The sequence below is a fragment of the Microtus oregoni genome, unplaced genomic scaffold (assembly GCF_018167655.1).
Source record: "Microtus oregoni isolate MIOR12 unplaced genomic scaffold, Mior012 000019F_ref0000042, whole genome shotgun sequence".
Taxonomy (NCBI): Eukaryota; Metazoa; Chordata; class Mammalia; order Rodentia; family Cricetidae; genus Microtus; species Microtus oregoni.
In genome coordinates, this window is record NW_024543078.1 from 35,960,868 (window position 1) to 35,983,904 (window position 23,037).

A 23,037-nucleotide genomic window follows, 5' to 3' on the forward strand; every position below is an offset into this window, starting at 1 on the left:
CAAATGTGGATGTTGGCTGTTTGGGGCTGGTCCCTGGGACAGGTTAGGCTTGGCCAGAGCACTCCCAGGCTTCAGTGCCATTCAGGCTCTGATCAGGACACCAGCACTCCTCCTCTTCTCTCCCGAGGAGAGGTCTCATGCCTATAATCCCACACATGGGAGGCTGCAAGAGCATCTTGAATTTGAGGTCAGCCTGAACTACATATCAAGAGCCAGTCTCTCAAAACAAAATAAAGACTCGCAGAGAGAGTTTAGAGGTTAGGGGTGTGCACTACTCTAGCAGGTGACCCAGGTCCAGCTGCCAGCACCGTAGTCCACAGGACCCAACTTCCTCTGGTCTTTGCAGGCACTTACACACAGGTGGTACATATAAATGGATGCAGGCGCGCACACACACACACACATACATAAAGCTTTAAAACAGTTTCTTCTTTAAAAACAAACACACATGACTGAGCAGTGGTTATGCATTCCTTTAATCCCAGCACTCAGGAGGCAGAAGCAGGTGGATCTCTGTGAGTTTGAGGCCAGCCTGGTCTACAGAAGGAGTTTCAGGACAGCCAAGGTTATACAAGCCACCCTGTCTCAAAAAATCAAACACACCTACAAAACCAAAGCATTATTCAGTAGGTTGAACAGTAAACTAGACAAACCTCTTGAAGGTGGAAAACAAAGAAAAAAAGAAAAAAAAAAAAGAGAGCCCTTCGGAAACAACCCTGCCACCAAGCCAGCATAGACCTGGAGAGCTTTGGCAGAGGGAGCAGCACAGAAAATAAAATGAAAATTAAAAAAAAAAAAAAAAAGAAGAAGAAAAAAATCCATCTCTGTGGAACAACGTCCCCTGTACTCGGGAGTCCCAGCAGCCTAGCATGTCCAAGCATCCTGTCTTCTAAGTACTTGCCGGTGTCTTCCTTGATGCAGTGAGAGGAACAGCATGGCTAAGAGTGGGGCTTCAGGAGACACTCTTGGGTCTGATCCTATCCAGGGTCCCTAGCTGTGTGACCTTGGGCCTCCCTGTACCCTGGTTTTCTCACCTGACCCAACACTGAAAGGTTAAGCAAGAGAATGAACTCCAGGAAGACAGAGGAGAGACTCTGGCTCAGGAAAAGTGTTTATTCCCAACAGAAGTAACCATGGCCTTGCTACCAGCACGGCCAGCCCATGCATTCCCTTCCACACTTGGTCAGGGTGCAAACGTAGTGTTAAAATTCTCACAAACAATGCCTGACGCTGCTCACGCATTGTGCCCTTAAGTTTGTTCTTCAGATTTAGTTTGTATTCATTTATGAACAGGGTCACATGTAGCTTGGGCTAACCTTGAACTCTGTCTCTACCCCCCAAGAAATAAGTGTGTGCCACCACGTCTAACTCTGATTGAGTCTGATTTGTTTTTCTGCACATATTACTGAATCTGAGCTCCTGGTGGGCAGTGACATGCACGTTTGTGCCAACTGTTTTCTCCTCCAGGATGCAGCTTGCCAAGGACAGCAGCCACGACCAAGTTACTGTGGGCAGAGTCCTTGCCAGCCCCTCCCCACAGGCTTAGGTCTCTTAGAATCCATCTCTGGTTTTGCCTTCCAGGGCACAGAAGCTCTCGCAGCCATTCACAGGCTAGGATTAAAGACACTTGAGTCTTGTGTCCTTTCAGAGGCACAAGATTTTAAGAGTTTCTCCAGAAACATATATGATGGGAACATTCTCTGTAGGGCACAGAAAAGGCACTTAGAAAATACCCAACTAGGAGAGCAGTGGGACAGGGACCGAATGGTCCACCCACCCAACACTCTTGGGTTGCTATTCTTAAACTTGGAATCCCCTTAGGGACTTCCTTTGTGTATGTAGTATTGGGGACAAACCGATACTCTTGCATGTTAACTTACTTATGTAACTTGTTCTACCACTGAGCAACAGCCTCAGTCTCCATCTCTAGGGACTTCACCAACACCCAATAGTGCCACTCATCTGGTCCAGTGCTCTCATTAGGCCGAGAGGAAGGGTGACAGGAATGCTCCGAGCTGGTTTCAAAGTGCTGTGAAAGGCAGTTCTGGTGAACTAAAAGGTGCAAGCAACACGTTGCTTCTTGGAGGATGTTTGGTCTGGCCTGACATGTCGGGAAACAGAAAGATAGTGGTGTTCTATTCTTTCAGCCAGACTGCTCCCAGGAAACCCGGGCAGTCCTCGAGGTGGCTGTGGGGAATAAGAGCAGGCAAAGCTCCAAACACCTATTTGCCTTGCAGGAGACAGCAGCTTGGTCTGAGCTCAGTCAGGGAGAAATGACCCTGCCACTGAGCTGGGCCAATGGTAAGTGCTTCCAGGAGGAAACTGTTTTCCTGCTGCCTGTCAGGATGGCTAAGCCTGCCAGATCTCAGCTACTTCAGCAGCCCTTGGGGAGGCCATCACCCCATCCCCACTCTGCATCTCAAATGCTCCCAGAGGCCAGCAAGGCACAGGGATTGCCATTGATTTTCACTTGCGCAGGCTGGCCTAACAAAACAATTCATCAAGTGTCTGTCTGCTTGTTCGTCTTAACTGCAATCAAATCAATGTCCCTGGCATCCGAGGTCTGCAGCTTAGACTCCAGGCCATGCTGGATCAGGATCAGCCCAGCAAAGAGCTCACTATAGCTCCCCTGCATATCAGTTAAAACCCAAGGGACCTGTTAACTGATGCCCACTGCAGAGTGGGCCACACCTGGACTCCAATGGCTTGGCAGCATACCTTCACTCCGTTTTAGTAGCTTCCAATCTCTAGATTTGGGAGGGTTAGGGGCTAACGGTCTATTTATAACTACGAGGCCCTGTAATGGCCAAGTGTCCTCGTTCCAGCTGAGACACAGGGGTTCCCATCATCTACAATGATCTATAACCTGACAGCCAGGAATCAGACTGTTTCCAAGACCTGCTCTGCCACCTCATCTGTGGCCTAGGAACACACTCCCAGCTCTCCAAGTCCCACTTTCCGATCTGTACTGTGAACTGGAAACAGTGCCCACCCCCTGGGGAGGAGGTGCATGAGGTAGCACAGAATGGACCTTAGGCCTCACACAGGCGCAATATCCTTCCACAGGCACAGAGAAAGGGCCGATGTGCTCGGGTCACACAGCAAGGAAGAGCAACGTTAGGAGGGGCGCTGAGGGCACACACGAAAAGTCAACAGACAGTGAGTGGGTACCACTGTGCCTTCTTGTCTTTCAGGTGGTGGTGTCACTGAGGTATGACAGAGGGAAAGGCTGGAGCATGTCACGGAACATTGTTAGAAGGTCAGAAACTTTATTCACGGGCCTTTTGCTGTCTCTGAATATACAGGTCTGCTGCATCCAGGACTTCCGTGAGGTGGTATCTTGCTGCACAAGATAAAGGACACCTTGGTTTTGCATCCCCATCTTTTCCCGCTAGCACAGTTGGGAGAGAGCCTACTTGATGGCACTGGGTTCCTGCACCAAGGGATAAGGCACTTTGTGTTCGACAAGAAGGTGCTCATGGCTGGCTGGCAGGTGAGGTATGGTGGTGGCCTTGAGGGCCTCCCTCACCCAGGCATCTTTGTGTCCTCAGGATGGGATCATGCCTTTGCTTCTCTTCCTGTCAGCCATGGTTCTACGGTTGTGGTTGGCTCTGGTTGCCTTTTTGGCTTCTTTCTTCCTGCGCTCCTGGGTGGTTTCTCGGGTTTGTCCGTGGCCCCGGGGGCTGCCTGTCACTGCTGCGGAATTCTCAGGCCGGTACCTGCAAGAGTAATACCCACCCCATGAGAGACACAGTTGGACAAGGCTCTGATAGGAAGGCTCCACAGTCCACCCTAGCGGCTACCACTGAGGTTACACACTGGCCCAGGTCCAGATAGGAAAGGAAATGGAGCCCCAGCCTTGGGCCTGATTTTCTCTTAGACCTTGAAGATGGGCCCAACACCCATCTACGAGTATTAACTGTTAGTGGGCTGGATGGTGGCCCCCTACAAATGGGACAATGCTCTATGTTTACACACCAGGTCTTAACTTGGTCCCTTGGCCCACAGCCTCCGGGTCTACTCAGAGTGCTCCCTCAGGGCTGGGAGGGAAAACATCAGAACAGTTGTGCTCTCGTCAACAACCTCTGACTCTGTTGCCTTCAGTATGGAATCAAATGTCTCTTGGTCAGGTCCCCTATACCCAGAATCTAGGTTGGGACTGAACTTCCACCCATGACCTATGCTTCTACTCTTGGCACAGTAGACTTTGACCAGTTTCTTAACTAAGAAAAAGGAACCTAGTTGGGTGGCGCAAGCCTTTAATCCCAGCACTTGGGAGGCAGAGGCAGGTGGATCTTTGTGAGTTCGAGACCAGCCTGGTCTACAAGAGCTAAGCTCCAAAGCCACAGAGAAACCCTGTCTCGAAAAACAAAAAACAAAAACAAAAAAAAAAAAAAGAAAGAAAAGCTGACTAGAAACAAACCGAACTAAGACTGGCATTCATAAGGAAGAATAAGTCTCCATGTGATTATTTGGGAGCTGGGTGGCGGGCCCCCAAAGAGTAAAGAGTTAAAACAACAGAAACCAACCATACCCTCTTGCCTTTGCCACCTGAGCACTGGGCTCACGGGCTCACACTGTGATGCGTGGCTTTCATGTGTAACAGGGTTTGCTATGCTGCTCACATTGGTTTTGAAATCCTGCTTTCAAATGATTCTCCTGCTTCAGCCTCCCAAGTAGCTATGACTTTAGGCACATACTTTGATTGGCTCTGATATTTTGGGGAGACTTAATGCTGTATGACCTTTACTAAGTTATTTAATGTCTCTGGGTCAAACTGGACAATGATACTGATATTAATAGTTACTTCCTAGAGCTGGACAGGAGCTAAATAACTACCCAAAAAGTCCCAGGGGCCGGGCAGTGGTGGCACATACCTTTTTTTTTTTTTTTTTTTTTGTGGTTTTTCGAGACAGGGTTTCTCTGTGGTTTTGGAGCCTGTCCTGGAACTAGCTCTTGTAGACCAGGCTGGTCTCGAACTCACAGAGATCCGCCTGCCTCTGCCTCCCGAGTGCTGGGATTAAAGGCGTGCGCCACCACCGCCCGGCTGGCACATACCTTTATTTCCAGAACTTGGGAGGCAGAGGAAGGCAGATCAAGTTCAAGGCTAGCCTGGTCTACAGAGGCAGCCTAGTCTACGGAGTGAGCTTCAGGACTGCCAGGACTATGACGAGAAACCCTATCTTAAAAAGCACCCAGGGTTTCCTGCATGGCCAGCTGGATTCCCCTGATGGTCCCCCCTCCCGTGGATTAGCCCCTTTAATGCTCACCCCTTCCTGGCAAGGAAGGCCAGGCGCCTGGCTTCAGCCTTTTCCCTCAGCACTGCAGGATCCTGGATGAAATGGTCCAGCTGTGAAAGGAAGAGAAGTGAAAATCTGCAATCATTTCCCTAGGCTGTGTGAATCCCTGCTGGGAGGAATCCTGAGGCATCCACAGCAGGCAGGGCAGGCAATCTTAGTACAGAGCAAGCTGGTTGCCAGCTGAAGCCTCCTTTAGGGAGGGAGGGAGCTAAAGGATGTGGGGCAGGCTGCTGGGGAGAAAGGACCACAGCAGGCACATCAATGAATGCGTGTGGGTATGGCTGAGATGGCCACCAGGAAAGGACACAAAAGACCATGAAAGTTGATTAAGGTCCCTGGAAGCAGGCTTGCCCTGAGACTTGGAAGTCAGGTCTCACTCTGGTGCCACAGCAGAGGGCTCAGTGAGAACTCCTCTTGTGGACCACTTTCTATGCTCCGAGTGCATGGTGGACCTGTGCAGGGGAAAGCTAGGACCTTGGCAAACAGGCAGGCTTTGACACATGGCATAATAATAATAATATCCGCCAGGCGGTGGTGGCGCACGCCTTTAATCCCAGCACTCGGGAGGCAGAGGCAAGTGGATCTCTGGGAGTTCGAGACCAGCCTAGTCTACAAGAGCTAGTTCCGGGACAGGCACCAAAAAAAGCTACAGAGAAACCCTGTCTCAAAAAACCAAAACCAAAACCAAAATATAATAATAACAATAACAATAATAATAATATCCAAAGGAGAAGAACTAGTGGCAGGGGAAGATGGTTCACTTGGTTTGGAGCCTGTGGCTGAGAGCCCTGTGGCAGGCCATGCACTTCCTACCACAGCACTTAATGCCTCCGAACAGCTCTAGGAACATCTGACTTTGTCATCCTTTGGGGGCTGCTGGGGACTGTAGAGTGCCTGGTTACTCCCTTCACATGGAGCAAAATCACTTTTCATCTGTTTTCTAGCTTGAATTTCAAGTTAAGATTTCAGCTGAAGAGCCGGGCAGTGGTGGCGCACGCCTTTAATCCCAGCACTTGGGAGGCAGAGGCAGGCGGATCTCTGTGAGTTCGAGACCAGCCTGGTCTACAAGAGCTAGTTCCAGGACAGGCTCCAAAATCATAGAGAAACCCTGTCTTGAAAAAACAAAAAACAAAGATTTCAGCTGAAGAAAAAGTTTAGCTGCTAAAAGTGAGTTTTCAGACAAGAGGTCTAGCTTACTTCCAGAGCCTCAGGGCTCTAAGTCGTGTCTGATTTTTAAAAAAGCCAGCCTAGGCACAGCAGCCTACAGCTACCCTTCCTTCTTCCAGACCATAACACCTGATGACTCAGCTGTTGACAGACCCCCCCCCCCCCTGTCCCCTGAGAGCCCTCTGGGCAGCGGAGCAGAGATCAAAGCCCGCAGCTCTCCAAACAGAGGCGGAGACAGGCCCAGAGCCCTAATTTGCCCTTCAGGGCTGCATTTCTTTCATCTGCCACCCGCCCAGGACGGACCTTGGGGGCCTCCTCTTCAACCTCCTCCACTTCGTCATAGTCTTCCTCTGGTCCTTCTCCAGGCATTTTGGTTCTCAGCACCTGAGGGATGGTGAAGGGCCTGAGGGTTGGGAAAGAAAGTGAGATCAAAGAATTGGAGAATGGCCTCCTGCCTGGGGAGAAGGCTGGGGAGGGGCACTGCTCAGGAGGCAAGGGAACCTTCCCACGGGGGTTTTCAAACAGGCTTTGCTTTTGTCGCCAGATTCTTTAAAGGGGGTAACCGCTGAGCTGAGGCCCTAGGGATCTCCAATCTTTCTGTTCACCAGGAAGCCCTGCTTTGATCTGCACAGGTAAATCCCTACAAGATTCTGCTGAGGAAAATGTTCCACACTTAAGAAAAAACATGACTTGCTAAGACCAGGGGTGGGGAGGGGAGAGGTGATGGAGCAGAGGGTGGGAGTGGGGCTGGGGAAATCTGGCTGGCCGGCCTAGCGACTCACCTGCGGCTGATGAGCTCATCATCAGAGTCTGCATCGTTGGCGCCCACCTGGTTGCCATCGTATGTGTCATCATACTCGTCCTCGTAGTCATCAACCTGGTATTCTCCTGGCTGCACTGGGACCTGCAACAGCAGACTCATGGGTCAGAGAAGCTAGGGGACTGCTGGATTTCCCACACCCTGAGAGGCCCAGGCTGGGCAGCCTACCTCCTCCATTACCACACTGTACTGCTGGTAGCGAAGCCTCTGCGCCGCCACAGCCCGCTTGTCATTCACCAGGCTCCTCACATTCTCCTCCTTCCTGGAGCCAGGGACAGCAGGGAGAGAGGGAGGACACCATCAGGTCTGGAAGAGTGTGGAGGGCAAAAGGTCCAGAGAGATGCTGCGTTCCCTTCTGTAGACCTCAGACCCTGCTGAGGCCACATGCAGTCTTCGTCCTAAGCCCAGGAAAGCCCTAAACACTCTTGGGTGAGGCAAGAGGGGGTCTGGCTTCTTCCTCTCACCCTCCACTACAGCAGCTCCTGTCCCTGTTATGCAGGGCCAGCTTCCATGCAAGAGTACCATGGGAGGAGGAAAGTCTGGTAGTTCCGACTGCCATCAGTTATGTCGAAAACGAGGACAGATGGGTGCAGTGGAGGGGGAAGGGACACACCTGGCTCACACTGAACTGCACATCACAGTGTCAGCAGGGCCTCAGGTCTCTTGACCATGGCTTTGCAAACTTGTAGAGAATCCTGGCTTGTCAATCACATACATGGGCTCATGGAATGTGTTTCTCTGGCTCTGCAGGGGCAAATCAATTAGAGATGGCAGGCAAGAAATCTAGCTTAGTGATGAGATTCCATCTCTGGAATGTATCAAGAGGAAGGGGTCTGAGAAAAAAAAGGGAGACACAGAGCCGTGCAGATTCTATGCAGATCGTCTAACAGCTGGCTCTGGGTGGGTGGCAGGCGTCTGGGTCTGTAGGCTTGTCTAGGACCAGGTACAGGCTGGGACTGCAGTCTCAGTATGGCTGGCAAGGCTTTGCTGTGCTGTGACAATCTTCCTACCTGTCAGAGCCATTCTAAGCCTGAGCAGGGAGGAGACTGAAAAACAGGTCAGATATGCATCTGTACTCACAGTGGAGTGGGGTGAACAGCACAAAATATGCCAAATTCAGTGGGCTGCCGCTGACAGACGCAAGTGAGGGCGGCACCAGCACATGTCTGGAGGAAGGGGTGAGGAAAGCCATGACAGTGGGACAGAAAGGATGCTGTATTTGGTTTAGATCTGAGTGAACTCTTAGGTAAACAGAAATCTTAGCTGGCTGTGGTGACTCATGCCTATAGTCCTAGTATTGGAGAGGCTGCGGTAGGAGAACTGCCAAGAATTAAAGGCCAGGTTGGACTACAGAGACCCCTATCTCAAACAAAACAAAACAAACAAACAAAAACCACAAAGCTGAAGGCAAAAGTGTGTGATTCCAGCACTAGCAAGGAAGGAGCAGGAGGATCAGGAGTTCAAGGTCAGTCTCAGCTACAAAGTTAGCTGGAGGCCGGCTAAGGCTACACTAGCCCTTGTTTTAAATAAAACAACTGAAAAACAACAACAACAAAAACCCAAAAGACCAATCCAGGAATCCTTCCCAGCCACCGGGATTGGGGCTGTGGAGCTGTGATGATGGCCTTGGTGCTGCAGAGACTCTTTCTTTGCCAGGTTGGTAAAGAAGTATTAAGGAGAAAGGGCTTTAAGCCTTTCCCATGGCTGGTACCACTAGTAAGAACACATTCTGGCACTCAGCCACGCTTTTTGAGATGCCAGGTACTATCTATGTTGGGCCAGGGGCCCAAGAAGAAGAAGAGGTGTCATCCTCGTCTGGCAGCTCCCTGAGGCTCCTGGTTCTGGGTGAAGGTGGATGGTGTCTAGTTATGTGGCTTTTTGCAGGGCCAGATGGAGAAGACAACTTTTATGGATCCCACCTGGGCCTTGAGAGACGACAGGCAGCAGAGCCAGGGGCCTGGCTGCCTGTCTAGGGCATTGTGCTTTGCTTTCTTGTCTGGATTTGGAGCCAAGAAGAAAGAAGATCCCACCAAGCACCTGGGAAAGACCCATTCATAAGCCAGGACTTCACCCTCCTCTAGATACAGGCAACAAGAACTTCACAGACTGTCTTTGGAATCCTGGCCTTCTAGAAAGTGGCAGCAAGGCCGGGAACATGCCTGCTCTCCTGAAGCTGGTCACCTTTTCTCTTATCATCTACTCAACCCTGTTCTATAAAAACCTGATTCAAACAGGTCCTTAGTGGCCTGTAGAGACAACAAACATTCCAGGTAGGGCACAGAAAGGCAGAGAAACCTGCCCAGAGCCATATAGCTTCTAAAGGAAGGTTCAGGTCCTGACTTGGGTTTGCTCTACACTTTCTAAGCTGTGTGGTCACAAGTCTCTAGCCTCATTAAATCAGTCCAGTGTGGTGTGGGGTGCCTGCCTCTAAAGCTAGCACTAGCAGGACTGGAGAGATGGTTTAGGGGTTAAGAGTACTGGCTGCACTTGTCAAGAACCTAGGCTCAATTTCTGTCACTCACATGTGTACTCACAACCATCTGCAACTTAAAAAATAGGAGGGGGGGGGGGAGATAAACCCAGCTTTAAGGTGGCAGGGACAAGAGGATTTCTGTGAGTTTCAGGCCAGCCTGGTTTACACAGTGAGTTAGTTCCAGGCCAGCCAGGGTAACACAGTGAGCCCCTATCTCAAAATCAAAGCCAACAAAAACCTACTTGGTTCCTGCTTACGGTATTCACTTCTCAGGGGTGAGCCGAGAATGAAATGAGAGGATGGGTAAAGCTGAGCATAGGGTGCACGGCTCGACCCCGAATGCTTAGGACACGGGAGCAGGATGACAATGAGCTCAGGTCATCTTTGGCTGCTTAGTGAGTCTGAGGCTAGACTCCATCTCAAACAGAAGACAACAACAAAATAAAACAAACAACAGCAACAAAACTAAAGGAAAAGAAGATATAAAAGATACAGACATGGACCACCGTTTGCTGAACTCAACAAAATGAATTCAGTTTCTTCTGTCTGTCAGTCTTACATGCTAATGTACTCTGTGATTCTCCAAGAAGCAGACAAAACACACAGACATATCTGGCCACAGAACCTTTGTTGAGGGGAACTCTTGTTATCTTCCAGAGTTCTACAGGGCAGTCCAAAGGAGTTAGAAGGGCACATGTTGCGTACATAGGTGCTTGATCAACCAAAGCTACCCTCTAGTCTACTCTAGTAGCCCGCCTGCCTGCCTCCCTTCCTCCCTCCCTCCCTCCCTCCCCCCTCCCTCCCTCTCTTCATTGCTTATTTTGAAACAGGATCTCCTGATATAGCCCAGGTTGGCCACAAGCTCTAAAACCTCCCATGTGCTGGGACTGTGTGAGCCAGGCCCAGCTCAGACTCAAGTTCAGATTGCTCCACTTCTGTGCTCTACATTAGAGCCCCGAAGTCTGGCCCAGTTCTGTTCATGACACATGAGAAAAATATGGAAGCTTCTGGGCCTGCTTTGTTCTTCTCTAAAAAAGAGATGGGGCTGGGTAGTGGCACAATGGTAGTGTGCAAGGCCCTGGGTTTGGACCCTAGCATCACCAAAAAAAACAACAAAACAAACAAAATTAAACAAAAGATAAAAGAGAGGCAAGAATATCTTGTCTGGACTCCCTTGGGCATTATGGTTTCTAGTAGCCAAAAATCAAATAGCTGAAGTCCTTCACAGACCTCTAGGGACCCCCTAAGCCAGGGTCCCAGAAGATATCTTGTGCTTGATTCCAAATAAAAACCAACCACAGGGTAACCAAGCCCCACCTCTGCCCTCTGTAACTCTGTGTGTAAGAGAACAGACCAGACTCTACTTGTTACCAAAGCTGCCAAGCATGTTCATCAGATTCAATGCATATGTACACAGGTGTGATTTGCTTTGTGCTACTTAATTCTCCACCTGCTACCCGAAGGCAGGGCCCTCGCCCTTCCACCTTGCCCTGACTAGGCAGGTGCCCCTGCTGAACTCCTGGTGCACCTGATTATTTGATGATCTGTCTTTCCCACGGTCTCTGCCCTTTGTGGGCAAAGCCAAGGCACTCTGCTCACCTTGTTTTCCTGGTGCCTCGCATAGGATCTCACGCTAGTAAAGCACTTAATAAATATTTACTGAGTGGATAAATACTGAACCATGAATGAAGGCTTTACCTCTTTACAATCCTTGCCCCTGGGCTGCCCAGAGTGGGATTGGTAAACACTGGTCATTCTGTCTCTGCTGGCAGGCAGAGTGCCACAGAATTAGGACACCTGGCTGCTTCAGCCCTTCTGATGACCCTGACAGTTGAAAGCAGCCCACTGGCAAATGCTCATAGGTGACCTCCAATTGGGTGGGGATGTGGAGTGACCTAGCTGAACCTACAGATGAACGCCAAGGGGAACCCTGTGTCCAGAGATGCTAAGCTCTGTAGAGGGTCCTACCAGTCAGGCTCCCACACCTTCTGCTGGCCTGGGGGACCCTGTGTGGCTCTTCCCTCCAGCAGCCACCAACAGGAACAACAGCTCTGCCTGGGATCAGGGGTCTCACAATTGGACTGATGAAGCAGTGCGCCAGGATTTCTGGTGCAATCAGCCAGATGGCTTCAGAGTTGCCCTGTGCCTGCTGAGCCCTCAGTCAGCAAGCCTCTGGCAGCACACAGCCCCAGGTGAAGTGCAGCCCTGGACTCGAACTGAAAAAGCAACTGTGTTACTGCACAGGACTCTTACCAGAACACAGCTCCAAGACTAACAGTCTCCTTCCTTTCTAGAATCTCTTGTTCCCACTATTATGATAGGGACAGCACAGGCTGCACTTGAACAGAGCCCCTGGATTTCCAGGTTCTATGACTCAATGTGACTTTGAAGCAGATTAACCCCCCCCCATTCTTTACCTGGCTGTCATTGTTATGCCACCACCACTGACTTCAGTTTCTTCCCAGAGGAAGCCATTCCAGAGCCCAATATTTAATTTTTATTTATTTGTGACACAGGGTCTCACTTAGATTAGATAGGAACTCACTATTGAAAAAAAAAAATAAAAATCCTCTCAGGTTCCTGAGTGCGGGAATTAGAGGCTTGAGTTACCATGCCCAGCTTGGGTGACCTCTATAAAACATAAATGCTCATGAGTTCATGGGACCTTTACTACACTCACACTGGTCTTGGAGCCACTGTTGCTTTTGCTCACTCAGCTTGGGAAGTTTCCTCCCTGCTCTGCTGAGCCACCCCTAAACATCCTTCAGTTCTCTGTGACTTTCTTAGGGACCAGGAGGCTGCCCACTATCGTGCTTGTCTGATGAGCTGAGGAGTGCACATTTCACACGGTGTAGGCAGTGTCTGCTTTACTTCCCACTACAGCTCTGGTACTAAATTAACCCAAGGCAATAAGCACCAGGCAAGCATTTATTGAATGAATGAATAGGCCATGGATGGATTACAACGCTGAAAAAGTAGGAAGAAGATAAACTAAAAATGAAAGAAAGAATGAATGAAATTAAACCAGAATTCTTTCATCTTTGGAAAAAACTTACGTGACTTAATTTTGTTTTATCACAGCCTAGAGAAAAATCAGGTCAAAAACTGGCTTCTAGGAAGCACCGTCTAGCTCTGCACCCACAGAGTCAACATACACATCAAAAAACAAGGGGACAGATGTGGCGCTCTGGCCTTCTACCACTTACAAGGAGGTATCTATCACTAGCAGTCACCCCCCACATAAAGCTGGACTTACAGCACACTGTTAAGGAACCTGCTCTTGTAGGATGACAGTGTATAAGGCCAGGATTCAGAGGGACCCCTGAGGGGATGGAGAGATGGCTCAGCAGTTAAGAACACTGGTTGCGCCGGGCAGTGGTGGCGCACACCTTTAATCCCAGCACTCGGGAGGCAGAGGCAGGTGGATCTCTGTGAGTTCGAGGCCAGCCTGGTCTACAAGAGCTAGTTCCAGGACAGGAACCAAAAGCTACGGAGAAACCCTGTCTCGAAAAATCAAAAAAAAAAAAAAAAAAGAAAAAAGAACACTGGTTGCTCTTAAGAGGACCCAGGTTTGGTTCCCAGCACCCACATGGCAGCTCACAATTGTCTGTAATTCCAGTTCCACAGGGTGCCTCTATGGATACGTTCCATGGCCATCAGGTATGCATACGGTGCACACACATACATAGAGACAAAGTATTCATACACATAAAATAAAAATAAATTAAAAAGTGGAGGGGTGGAACTCTCTGAGGGGAAAATCCATGGCTGGTTCTATCAAGAAGGGCCTTTGCTGGTGGTGGCACATGCCTTTAATCCCAGCACTCAGGAGGCAGAGGCAGGTGGATCTGTGAGTTCAAGGCCAGCCTGATCTACAGAGTGAGTTCCAGAACAGCTAGGACTGTTTCATGGAGAAATCATGTCTCGAAAACAAACAAACAAACAAAAAAAAAACAACAACAAAAAACAACCCAAAAAACAAAGGGCTTTTCTTTCTTGCCACCCTCCAGAACTGGAACACAGACCCCATGTCCTGCCATACTCACCTCCTGCCCTTGTGCACCCGGCTCAGGTCCACTGAGTCCCTGCTGAACACATCAAACTCGTCGTTCTGGAAGACGTTGTGACGAGATGTCAGCAGGGGTGTGGGATCCGGCTTCACCTGTCTGGGGGCCACAGCACAGAAATCAACTGAAAGGGCCTTGCTGGCTGATGTCGACTGTCCTAAGCCACGCTGTGTTCTTCCCATCATACTGTTCACTCCACCCCAAAATTCTAGCCTAGGACATAAGTTCTTTAATGGGGAGCCTTTAATTAGGTTTTACTTAACCTGGCTCCTGTCAAGGGCCCAAAGCCACACCTCACCCTCATTTCCTGTGTGCCATGCATACCAGTTTTCTATTTCTTCAAAGCTCTATCCCTCATTTAAATGTCCACAATGGCCCTATAAGCCAGGGAGTTATATGTCACTCAACTTCTGTTTTGGGCTGGGGGCGGGGGATGGAGGGCAGCTGCATTTGCTTTGGATGCTAGGAATGCACTGTACACAGCTAAGCCCATGCTCTACCGCTGAGCTCTACTCTCAGCTCCTAGTCCACCTCCTGTGTCTCAGCACTGCCATCTATAACACGGAACACAAACAGGCTGAGGGATGTGGCCAAAGGCACAAGGCTAACTTCATTCATTCATTTGGCAAACATGATTTGTTCATGGAAGAAGCATCCACACGCACCCTTGTTCTTGCTGTCCCCTGAAGCTTTCGGGATAGCAGTGCACCAAAACCATGAGCTTCAGTGCAGAGAAAGGGAGTAGCTTTGGCTATCATAACTTGGAAACTGGGAATATGCTAACAATGAGGCAGATCTGGAGCTGGAGTGTGTGTGTGTGTGTGTGTGTGAGAGAGAGAGAGAGAGAGAGAGAGAGAGAGAGAGAGAGAGAGAGAGCACCCTTTGCCACACTGCTAGTCTCCAGTAGTCTTCCTATAAAGTCTCAGGGACAGCCAGCTGTGCTGGGAACCTTACAGGCCCCAAGCTTGCTTTCTTTAGAAAGGGCACTAGTTCAAACTGCAGGAAACACTGCTGTGAAAAAGGAGCAAATGTATCCTCCAGTCTAGGGGAGGAGCGAGAGGCAAGGAAAGGAGACCCTGCCTTGAGGACCTCTCTCCATCTACCTCACTTACCTTTTCAGGCTGCGGTCCAGCTGGCTGAGTTCCGGGGCCAGCCGGTCCTCCAGGATGTTGTTGATCACCTGCTCTGAATCATAGCTGTAGTGCTCCAGGCAGGCCAGGATGAAGCCCTCCCCGAGGTCTGGCAGCAGGTCTTTCACTTGGGAGATGAGGGAGTCTAGCTGCACACCACACACGGTCGGGCCCAGGGCAGCTGCTGCACCCTTGCACTGCAATGGAAGCCAGAGTGATGGAGCAAAGACTAAGCAGCCCCCACGAAAGGGTAAGAGTCTCCAAACAACATTGCATTCATCAGCAGGGGCCCTGGCCTTGCCCCTCCTAGTTGTAGGGCTTTTGCCAAGTGACTTAAATTTGAGCCTCTATTTTCTTCCTTTGTGAAAAGAGGGGCTCTATGACTTCCTAGGTGAGTTACCCTTGGCCTGTGTGATTTGGGGGCACTGTACATCCTCTCTCTGAACGGTTCCCTCCTTATGAAATGGACACTATCATTGGTCTCATGGGGCTATTTCAGATGGTTCAATGAAGGGATGCACATTACCCATAGAGCAGAGTACTGGTGTGCAGAAGGTCTCCACAGACAGTTAGTGATCTAGATCCTGCCCAACTCTACCAAAGTGACTGCCTTTGAAGGACAACAGCAACTACCAGTGAGACTATGTGGAGATGTTCCCTTACGTCACATTGCTTTCAGTAAGGAGATGTCATTTCACATACTGTGACCTCACTTTTCAAAAAAATTTTATTTTATTTATTTATATTTCTGTATGAGTGCTCTGCGTGCCAGAAGAGGGCATCAGATCCTATTACAGGTGGTTGTGAGCCACCATGTGGGTGTTGGGAATTGAACTCTGGTCCTCTGGAAGAATAGCTCAGTGCTCTTAACTGCTGAGCCATCTCTGCAGCCCCCATGGCTTCATTTTATAATGCTTTCTAAGGAGACGATCAAATAAAAACAATAAAGGGCTAGAGATACAGCTTAGTGGAGGAATGCTTGCGTAGCACCAGCACTAGAGCATCATGTTGATGATAAAGACCTCCATGGCTCAGAGAAGCCGCCAAACAGGGAAGAAAGAATCATGGGGTTTAACAGGAAGAACAGTAGCATTTGCTAATTGGGCACTGAGGATCAACCAGAATCAAGAGAGTTCCATATAGCAGCCCTAGGAACCCCAACAATATCATGGAAGCAGGCATCACACCTATCTCTATACACAGAGGAGCAACTACACTGAACACAAGAGATCTGCCATACACCGTTGGCAAACAGTAGGTCAGGTTACCACTGAGCAGCCTGACCCGAGAGGAGGCACTGGGTCCAGGACTTGAGTCCCAGCTTGTTCAGTGGAGCCCTGTGATCCCTGGGAGGTGGGTCTGGAACCACACTCAGCTGCCAGCAAAGGAACTCCACCTTACCCAGCGTGGGGAGGGGCTGGAGAAGGAGTCCACAAGTAAAAGCTTCACCTCATTTTATAGAGGGAAACAGGGCTGGGCATGGTAGTTCACGCCGGTAATCCCAGCAGTTGGAGGTAAAGACAGGAGGACTGCTGTGAGTTCAAGGCTAGCCTGGACCATTGAGCATTTTATTACCTTGTTTCAAAATGAGAGAGAGAGAGAGAGAGAAGAGGAGAGGAGAGGAGAGGAGAGGAGAGGCACCAAGTTTAAGAGTTTAAGGGCTGTGTTCTCTTCTATCCCCAGGGTACTACAGCAGCCCCAGTGCTGGAAGCTACCAATTCCAATGGGGACTCTTTTCCCTGAAACAGAAACAAGGGCACTTAGCCACTTGCCTATCTCTCAAGAGGTGGCCAGGAAGGCTAGGGAACCAGGGATCAGGGGCAGGAACCCCCAGATACACACCTCCTCATCCTCCTCTGAGTTCTCCAGCTGTGATGGCCTTTCACTGACTGGCTTCACTGCTGTCGTGATTCCATTATTAGGATCCTTGGCCTGTGATGGCTCTTTAGTGTCCTTGATTTTCTGTCTGTCCACCCCTTCCCATGCACTTTCCACAGCCTGTAGGATGTAGGCAGTCCGGGTCTCATCCCTATGAGGCAGTGTTAAGGGCTCTCTCGCTCAGAAACCACCTCCCCAGCTCTGGGTAGTATGACTTTGCAGTCCCTGTCCAGCATCTGACCATGAGGCTTTGCCAGGGCCTGCTGGCCTGCCTGGTGGGTGCCGAGTGGAACAGCGTGCTAGAAAGAATACTGCCACACAGGCCTCGAACTCTCGCACCGCTGCTCGGCAGAGCAGCTCAGGGCAGACAGGGCTGGGGATTACCACCAGTGTCCAGACTTTTAGATCATCCCACAGCTACTTTTGCTCGGATATTCAGGAGGGCCAACAGTACTTTCACTGGACTTTCTGTCCACCAAGCTGAGGGTATTCTGAAAAGGGCAAAGGCCAACTGGAGGTCCCTGAGTCAGGACTGAACTCAGCAACAAAATGGCCCAAAGGGCAGCTCTTTCCTAGTCCTTCTTTCTCTCTGCCACTCTGGGCACTGGGCTAGAAATCGGAGTTGCCCCCACACCCTCACTCTACCAAATCCTCATGACCCATGCAGGGAGGCCTGTAACAGCGATCCCAGTCTCTGGTGGTCCCAGGCCAGCATTCTCTCCCAGAGCCAAGTAGAGCCTTTCCAGGGTAGTAACAGCCCATGTCATTCTGCTTCCCAACTCCCCACTCCCCAGCATCTGACGCACATAGCCCAAACTTCTTCATGGGTATCACACAAGGGTCCTGAATGTTGGTCAATCCCAGCTCACTTGCCCAGACACTCCTGCCCACTTACAGACAGCCACACACGACATCTGAGGGCTCCTCAAAGACCCAGTTCTTTTTGTCCTCCAAACCCCTGGAAACATGACTGTCCTTAACCTAAGCCTGGACCAGGGCATCTTCTATTTGTTCTATTTCTGGCTTGGGCATTTTCCTCTGGTGCCCACCCTGAGCTCTGCTATGTGAGGTATAGTCCGCCTCCTCCTCGGGTAACACTTCCTAGCGGACTTTACCTGTCCTCATCTCCTACAATGGGCTTCAAGGTTTCTGGAGTACAATTTACACACAGACCAGAGCCTCAGAACACATATAGAGAGAACAGGCTCTCTCTTGCCCCAAGCATCAGAGCGGTTGTAACTTCTAGAAAAAGAGGAACTAGGGCCTTCGTTAGACTTCGTGATTTGAGTATTCCAGGGGTTGCCTTTTGCCCCTCTGGGTCCCAGAATGCCATGTCTGACCTAGTCAGGCCTTGGCCCAGTGAGCTGTAGTAGGATACAAGGCTGAGGAAGCCTGCTGTAGTAGGCTGATGTCTTCAGCTACAGGGAAGAATGAGTCATAGTCCCGGAGGAATCTGCGGGGCAGAGCACAGGAAGGCGGGTCAGGGCTGGAGCCATAGGAACATGTACTCCAGAAGGTCACCTCATGTCTGCTACCAACCACAGGCTCCAGAACCTCTGCTCCATGTAAGTATGTAAGCTGTGCAAGCTTCATGGGACTGGAGAGAGAGACATGGGCCTGTCCCAGAGTTGGTATCCGCTCAGCCCCACTCACCGCTTTTCCTGCAGCACGGAGCTGAAGATCTGGAGGAATTCTTCAATGAAGCCTTGAATGTTGTCATTGCTAGGACAGGACACGAGGGAAGATGAGCTCATGCAATGCACGATGATCTGAGGCCCCTTGGATGCTCACCCTACCCCTCTCCTGTCTCTGGCCAGTTGGAGAAACACATTTTTCTGGGTTTCCCATTATGTTTGGCAGAGAGGAAGAAAGAGGGGAGGAGTGATGAGAAACACCTGCCATGTGTAGAGTTTCCGTGGAGCTCACCTGCTCTCTAGAATGGGAAGGAGGCAGATCTGGTTCAGGATGATGTGAAACACCTCCATCAGCTTTTTCTTGGAGTGGGAGAGCCTCTGCCACATGTCACCTAGCAGCCTTCAGAGAGAAGTGAAGTAGACTTAAAAGATGAAAGAAACCATGGGAACTTCCCCACAACTGAGGTAATCCTAAAGGCCACTGATAGGAGCAGCTGAGAAAAGGCTATAAATACTGGGTAGCCAGCTGGCTCCAGAACACTTCTCAGTTAAAGAGAGGGTAGGAGCAGCAAGGTCAATTACCAAGAACTTGAATCAACAGCTGAGCTTACATGCAGGGACCAGACATAATCTGCTAAGATCTGGAGGACACAGAATTAACGGATTTAGTGGCCAAGAAGGACTCTCAGACAATCCTCATAAGGTGGCCTGTAGCAAGACAGTGTACAATTAATATTTACATCTCTGCTTGTGCTAGCTTACAGAATGCCAAGCCCCAAATGGTACATCTATATTAAACCCTCTTATCCCAAGATCAAGAATCACTGCAGAAGGTTTGGAAAGATCGTAAGAGCCAGAGGCTGTGGGTGACTACAAGAAAACAGTGTTTTCTGGACATAGCAGGGCAGTTGCACATATAAACTCACGGCAATTATGACAAAATGAGCAAGTCACATGCCAACTCAAACCAGAGCAAATCCCAGTATGCAGGGGGAGGTGGAGCAAAGTCCCACCCCTAGCTGAGGCGCTATTGGCAACTGACAGCTATCAGGAGAGTCAGTTTTCTTTAAAGGTGTGAGTGACCCCAGGTAGGTTGAGCACACCACAGTGGAAGGTCACATATCCAAGAGCACAGATTTGACCTGATATGTGAAACAAAAAAATAAAGAAAAGAAAAAAAGGAGAGAGAAAATAAAGTTGGGTAGGTGGGGGGTGAATCACGGATAAGTTGGTGGAGGAGTGAATATGGTCAAAATATATTGTAGGAAATTCTCAAAGAGCTAAATAAAAATTAAGAAAAATTAAGCAAGTAAATGATAAATCTCTACTTGCCAAAGTATTTCTCTTTAAGTCCTCACAAAGCATATATATATATATGTATATGTGTATATATATATATATATATATATATATATATGTGTATGTATGTATTTTAGATCTTTGCCAGGTGGTAGTGATGTGCCCATCTTTAATCCCAGCACGTGAAAGGCAGAGGCAGGCAATCTCTGTGAGTTTGAGGACAGCCTCGTCTACAAAGTAAATTCCAGGATATCTAGGGCTACAAAAAGAAACCCTGTCTTGAATCCTGCCCCTCCCATCAACAAAACAAAAACAAAACCAATCTTTAAGGTTTTAGAGTGTAGCTTAGTGGAAGAACATGTGCCAAGGGTTCAATCCTCAGTACACAAGATAAAAAATAAAATAAAAACCTTAGAGTTAAAAAAAAAATAACAAAAATAACAAAGCTGGGCTAGAAGACCACCAAGTCCAGGACTAGGAGACCACGCAACCATGGTCCTTGGTTTCCCACTCTGCCCTCGCAGTGAGGGTGCCACAGCCTGTGTTTAGGCTCCCCTTCCCACACAACGTTTGTAGTTTTGTCCCTGCCTCACTTGCTGTCTTCAAGCCTCCTCTTCTTAATTGCAGACTCCATTTCAGGGATTGCCGTCTCATAAAAGGAAGCTAGTCTGCAGAAGCAAACACAGGCAAAGGCCAGATTAATTCATAAATACCAGAGCAGAAAGGTTCATTTCTTTCTCCCATAATTCCATGTGGGTGTTCTTGTGTGTGTGGAAGCCACAGGCTAACTTCAGTGTTAGTCTCAGGAAAGCAGTTCTGATGCTCACCAATTAGGTTAGGCTGACTTGTCAGAAGGCCAGGATCTTCCTGTCCCTACCTCCCCAGCACCTCACATTTTTACATGGGTTCTGAAGAGATCAAACTCAGGGCCTTACTTTGCTGTACTGAGTCAACTCCCTGCTCCCATCCCATCCTATACCAACTTTCTGGGAGCTACCCAGGGGCTTTCCTGAGCCTACCCCAGAATGATGTACTGTATTGCCCCATTATGGAAAATAACCATAGCTGTATCTAACAAAGGGACCAGAGGGCTACAAGGACTCCCTGGGATTATGAAACAGAGAGATTATCTTTCTTCTTGCTCAAAATATGCCAGCCCTAGGAGTCTTGAAATCACAGTTACCAACAATCTTTCTCACTTGGGTTCTAAGATATGAAGTTTTAGTTTCTTGCATGACTTGGAATCTCTATAAATTGTTTACATGTGACAATGTTAACACAATGTGCTTATTCAGAACAGACTAAATGTGCTCAGGACTCAAATGTATCATATACTCCATATTTGTTTTATGAACTAAGCCAGTTGGTTTAACTATAATTCTTGTTTTAAAAATGATTTATTTTAATTATGTGTGTGTGTCTGTCTGTCAGTTGGTAGTGGACATGAGTACAGATACCCACAGAGGTCAGAGGAAGGTGCCATTCCTTGCAGCTGGAATTACAATGGTCGTGAGCTGCCTGATATGAGTGCTGGGACTTACCAGCCCGTTTTCTACAGCTCTTAATAAAAAGTTAAAAGCTTGTAATTTTAGCATTTGGGAAGCTGAGGCAGGAGGATCACAAGTTGGAAGCCAGCCTGGACTATACAGCAAGACCCTGTTTCAATAGCAAAACAATAAAAAAAATTATAAACACACAGGATCGGAGAGATGGCTATGTGGTTAAGAACACTTGTTGCTCTTCCAGAGGACCTGGGTTTGGTTCCTAGCACCCACTTGGTGACACAACCATTTGTAACTCCAGTTCCAGGGGATCTGTATGCCTTCTTCTGAACTCCACGGACATCAGGCATGAACATGCTGCACACACATGCATGCAGGCAAAACATTCATACACATAAATAAGATCTGAATTTTTCTCAAAATATTATACATTACATACATTATGAGTTTCAGTACAGTTACATATGATTATACTTCCGGCTACTTGGGAGGCTGAAGCAGGAAGATGGCTTGAGCCTAGACGTTTGAGATTAGTATGGGTGAGCAAGCCCGGGAGGCAGCTATCCTTTTCCTCCTGCATCTCTTCCTCGCCCTGTCCTTCTCAAACTCTGAAGCATTCCTGCTTCATTGTGTACTACTTGGCTATACTCAACCACGGAGTCTTTCTTCCGGGGTCCAGATTCACTGCGCACAGAACATGCTGCCCTGATAATTGACAGAGCAGCTGTTGTTTTTCTAGGGTGTAATTCTTCCTCCAAACATCTTGCTTCCCCGAATCAGAGACGCACTTACGTGCCCAGTGTAGTGCTCTGAAGCATGTGCCCATCCTCTGGCTGGCTTCTGCAATGTCTGTCTCACTGCAGCACTGCATGTGGCAGAGAACAGCCAAGCCAAAGGAACAGGCCCTGCTAGACACGGCATCAGCAGAGGCAAGAGAGGGCAGTTAGGCCCAAGCTGATTCAACACTTGCCAGGCTGTGTTGTTAGTGGGTAAACTGGAACAACTCCCATGGAAGGTGATTTGGCAAGAAAAGTGAGAATTAAAGATGCACATACCATCTGTCCCAGCATTTCTACTTCTAGGAATCAATCCTCAAATATGCTTGCAAAGGTACAAAGTGATGTGGATACAATGTCATTTATTTTGAAATAGCAAATAACTAAAAAAAAAGTCACACACACACACACACACACACACACACACACACTGTCTCTGGTGTCCAGTATGCCAGATGCACAGTGCTGCCCAGTCACACTGGAGGCACTGAGCATTTTCCCCAGCCCCAGTTTTCAATTTTTAAAAAGGGGGTGGGGTTGAGAGCATAGTAGAGTGGTAGAGTCCCTACTAAACATTTATTAAGCCCTAGGTTCCATTTTCATCACGGCTAAAGCAAAGGGAGGGGAATGTAAAATGTGCATATTTTCCTATACTGCATATCTCTGGAAAATTCCACCCAAACTATGACAGTGTTGACGTGTGACGGAAAGAACTATAAAGGGGGAGGGAGACAGTTCGCCATAGAGTTTACATTTTTCTAAAGTTTTGTGTGTGTGTGACATATGTGAGGGTGCCCACAGAGTCCAGAAGACCTGGAGCTGGTGCTACAGGCAGTTGTTGGCTCAGACTGGATGCTGGGAAATGAACTCCTTCCTTCAGAAGAAAGGCCCCCGCTCTTACCTGCTGAGCCATCTCCAGCCCTATTTTGCACTTTGTGAGTTCTGTCAAAGTGAAAGCACTACCGACACATGACCCAAGGGCAGAAGCTGC

At 48.9% G+C, this 23,037-nt stretch overlaps 1 protein-coding gene across 2 annotated transcripts in view; it reads right to left on the reverse strand.

Annotated features, from left to right (window-relative positions):
* Positions 1-3,249: 3,249 nt before the first annotated feature.
* LOC121459659 (activating signal cointegrator 1 complex subunit 2) overlaps positions 3,250-23,037 on the reverse strand; it is a 42,034-nt gene continuing 22,246 nt past the window's right edge. For both annotated transcript variants that reach the window (XM_041669593.1, XM_041669592.1), the window contains 12 exons: positions 20,362-20,436; positions 18,762-18,869; positions 18,489-18,557; positions 18,214-18,288; positions 16,800-16,986; positions 14,940-15,154; positions 13,807-13,926; positions 7,456-7,549; positions 7,250-7,371; positions 6,771-6,870; positions 5,271-5,350; positions 3,250-3,719 (listed from right to left, as the gene is read on the reverse strand). In XM_041669593.1, coding sequence (XP_041525527.1) covers positions 3,548-3,719; positions 5,271-5,350; positions 6,771-6,870; positions 7,250-7,371; positions 7,456-7,549; positions 13,807-13,926; positions 14,940-15,154; positions 16,800-16,986; positions 18,214-18,288; positions 18,489-18,557; positions 18,762-18,869; positions 20,362-20,436 — 1,417 coding nt within the window. In that variant the 3' untranslated portion in view covers positions 3,250-3,547. The remainder of the gene's footprint in view (positions 3,720-5,270; positions 5,351-6,770; positions 6,871-7,249; positions 7,372-7,455; positions 7,550-13,806; positions 13,927-14,939; positions 15,155-16,799; positions 16,987-18,213; positions 18,289-18,488; positions 18,558-18,761; positions 18,870-20,361; positions 20,437-23,037) is intronic.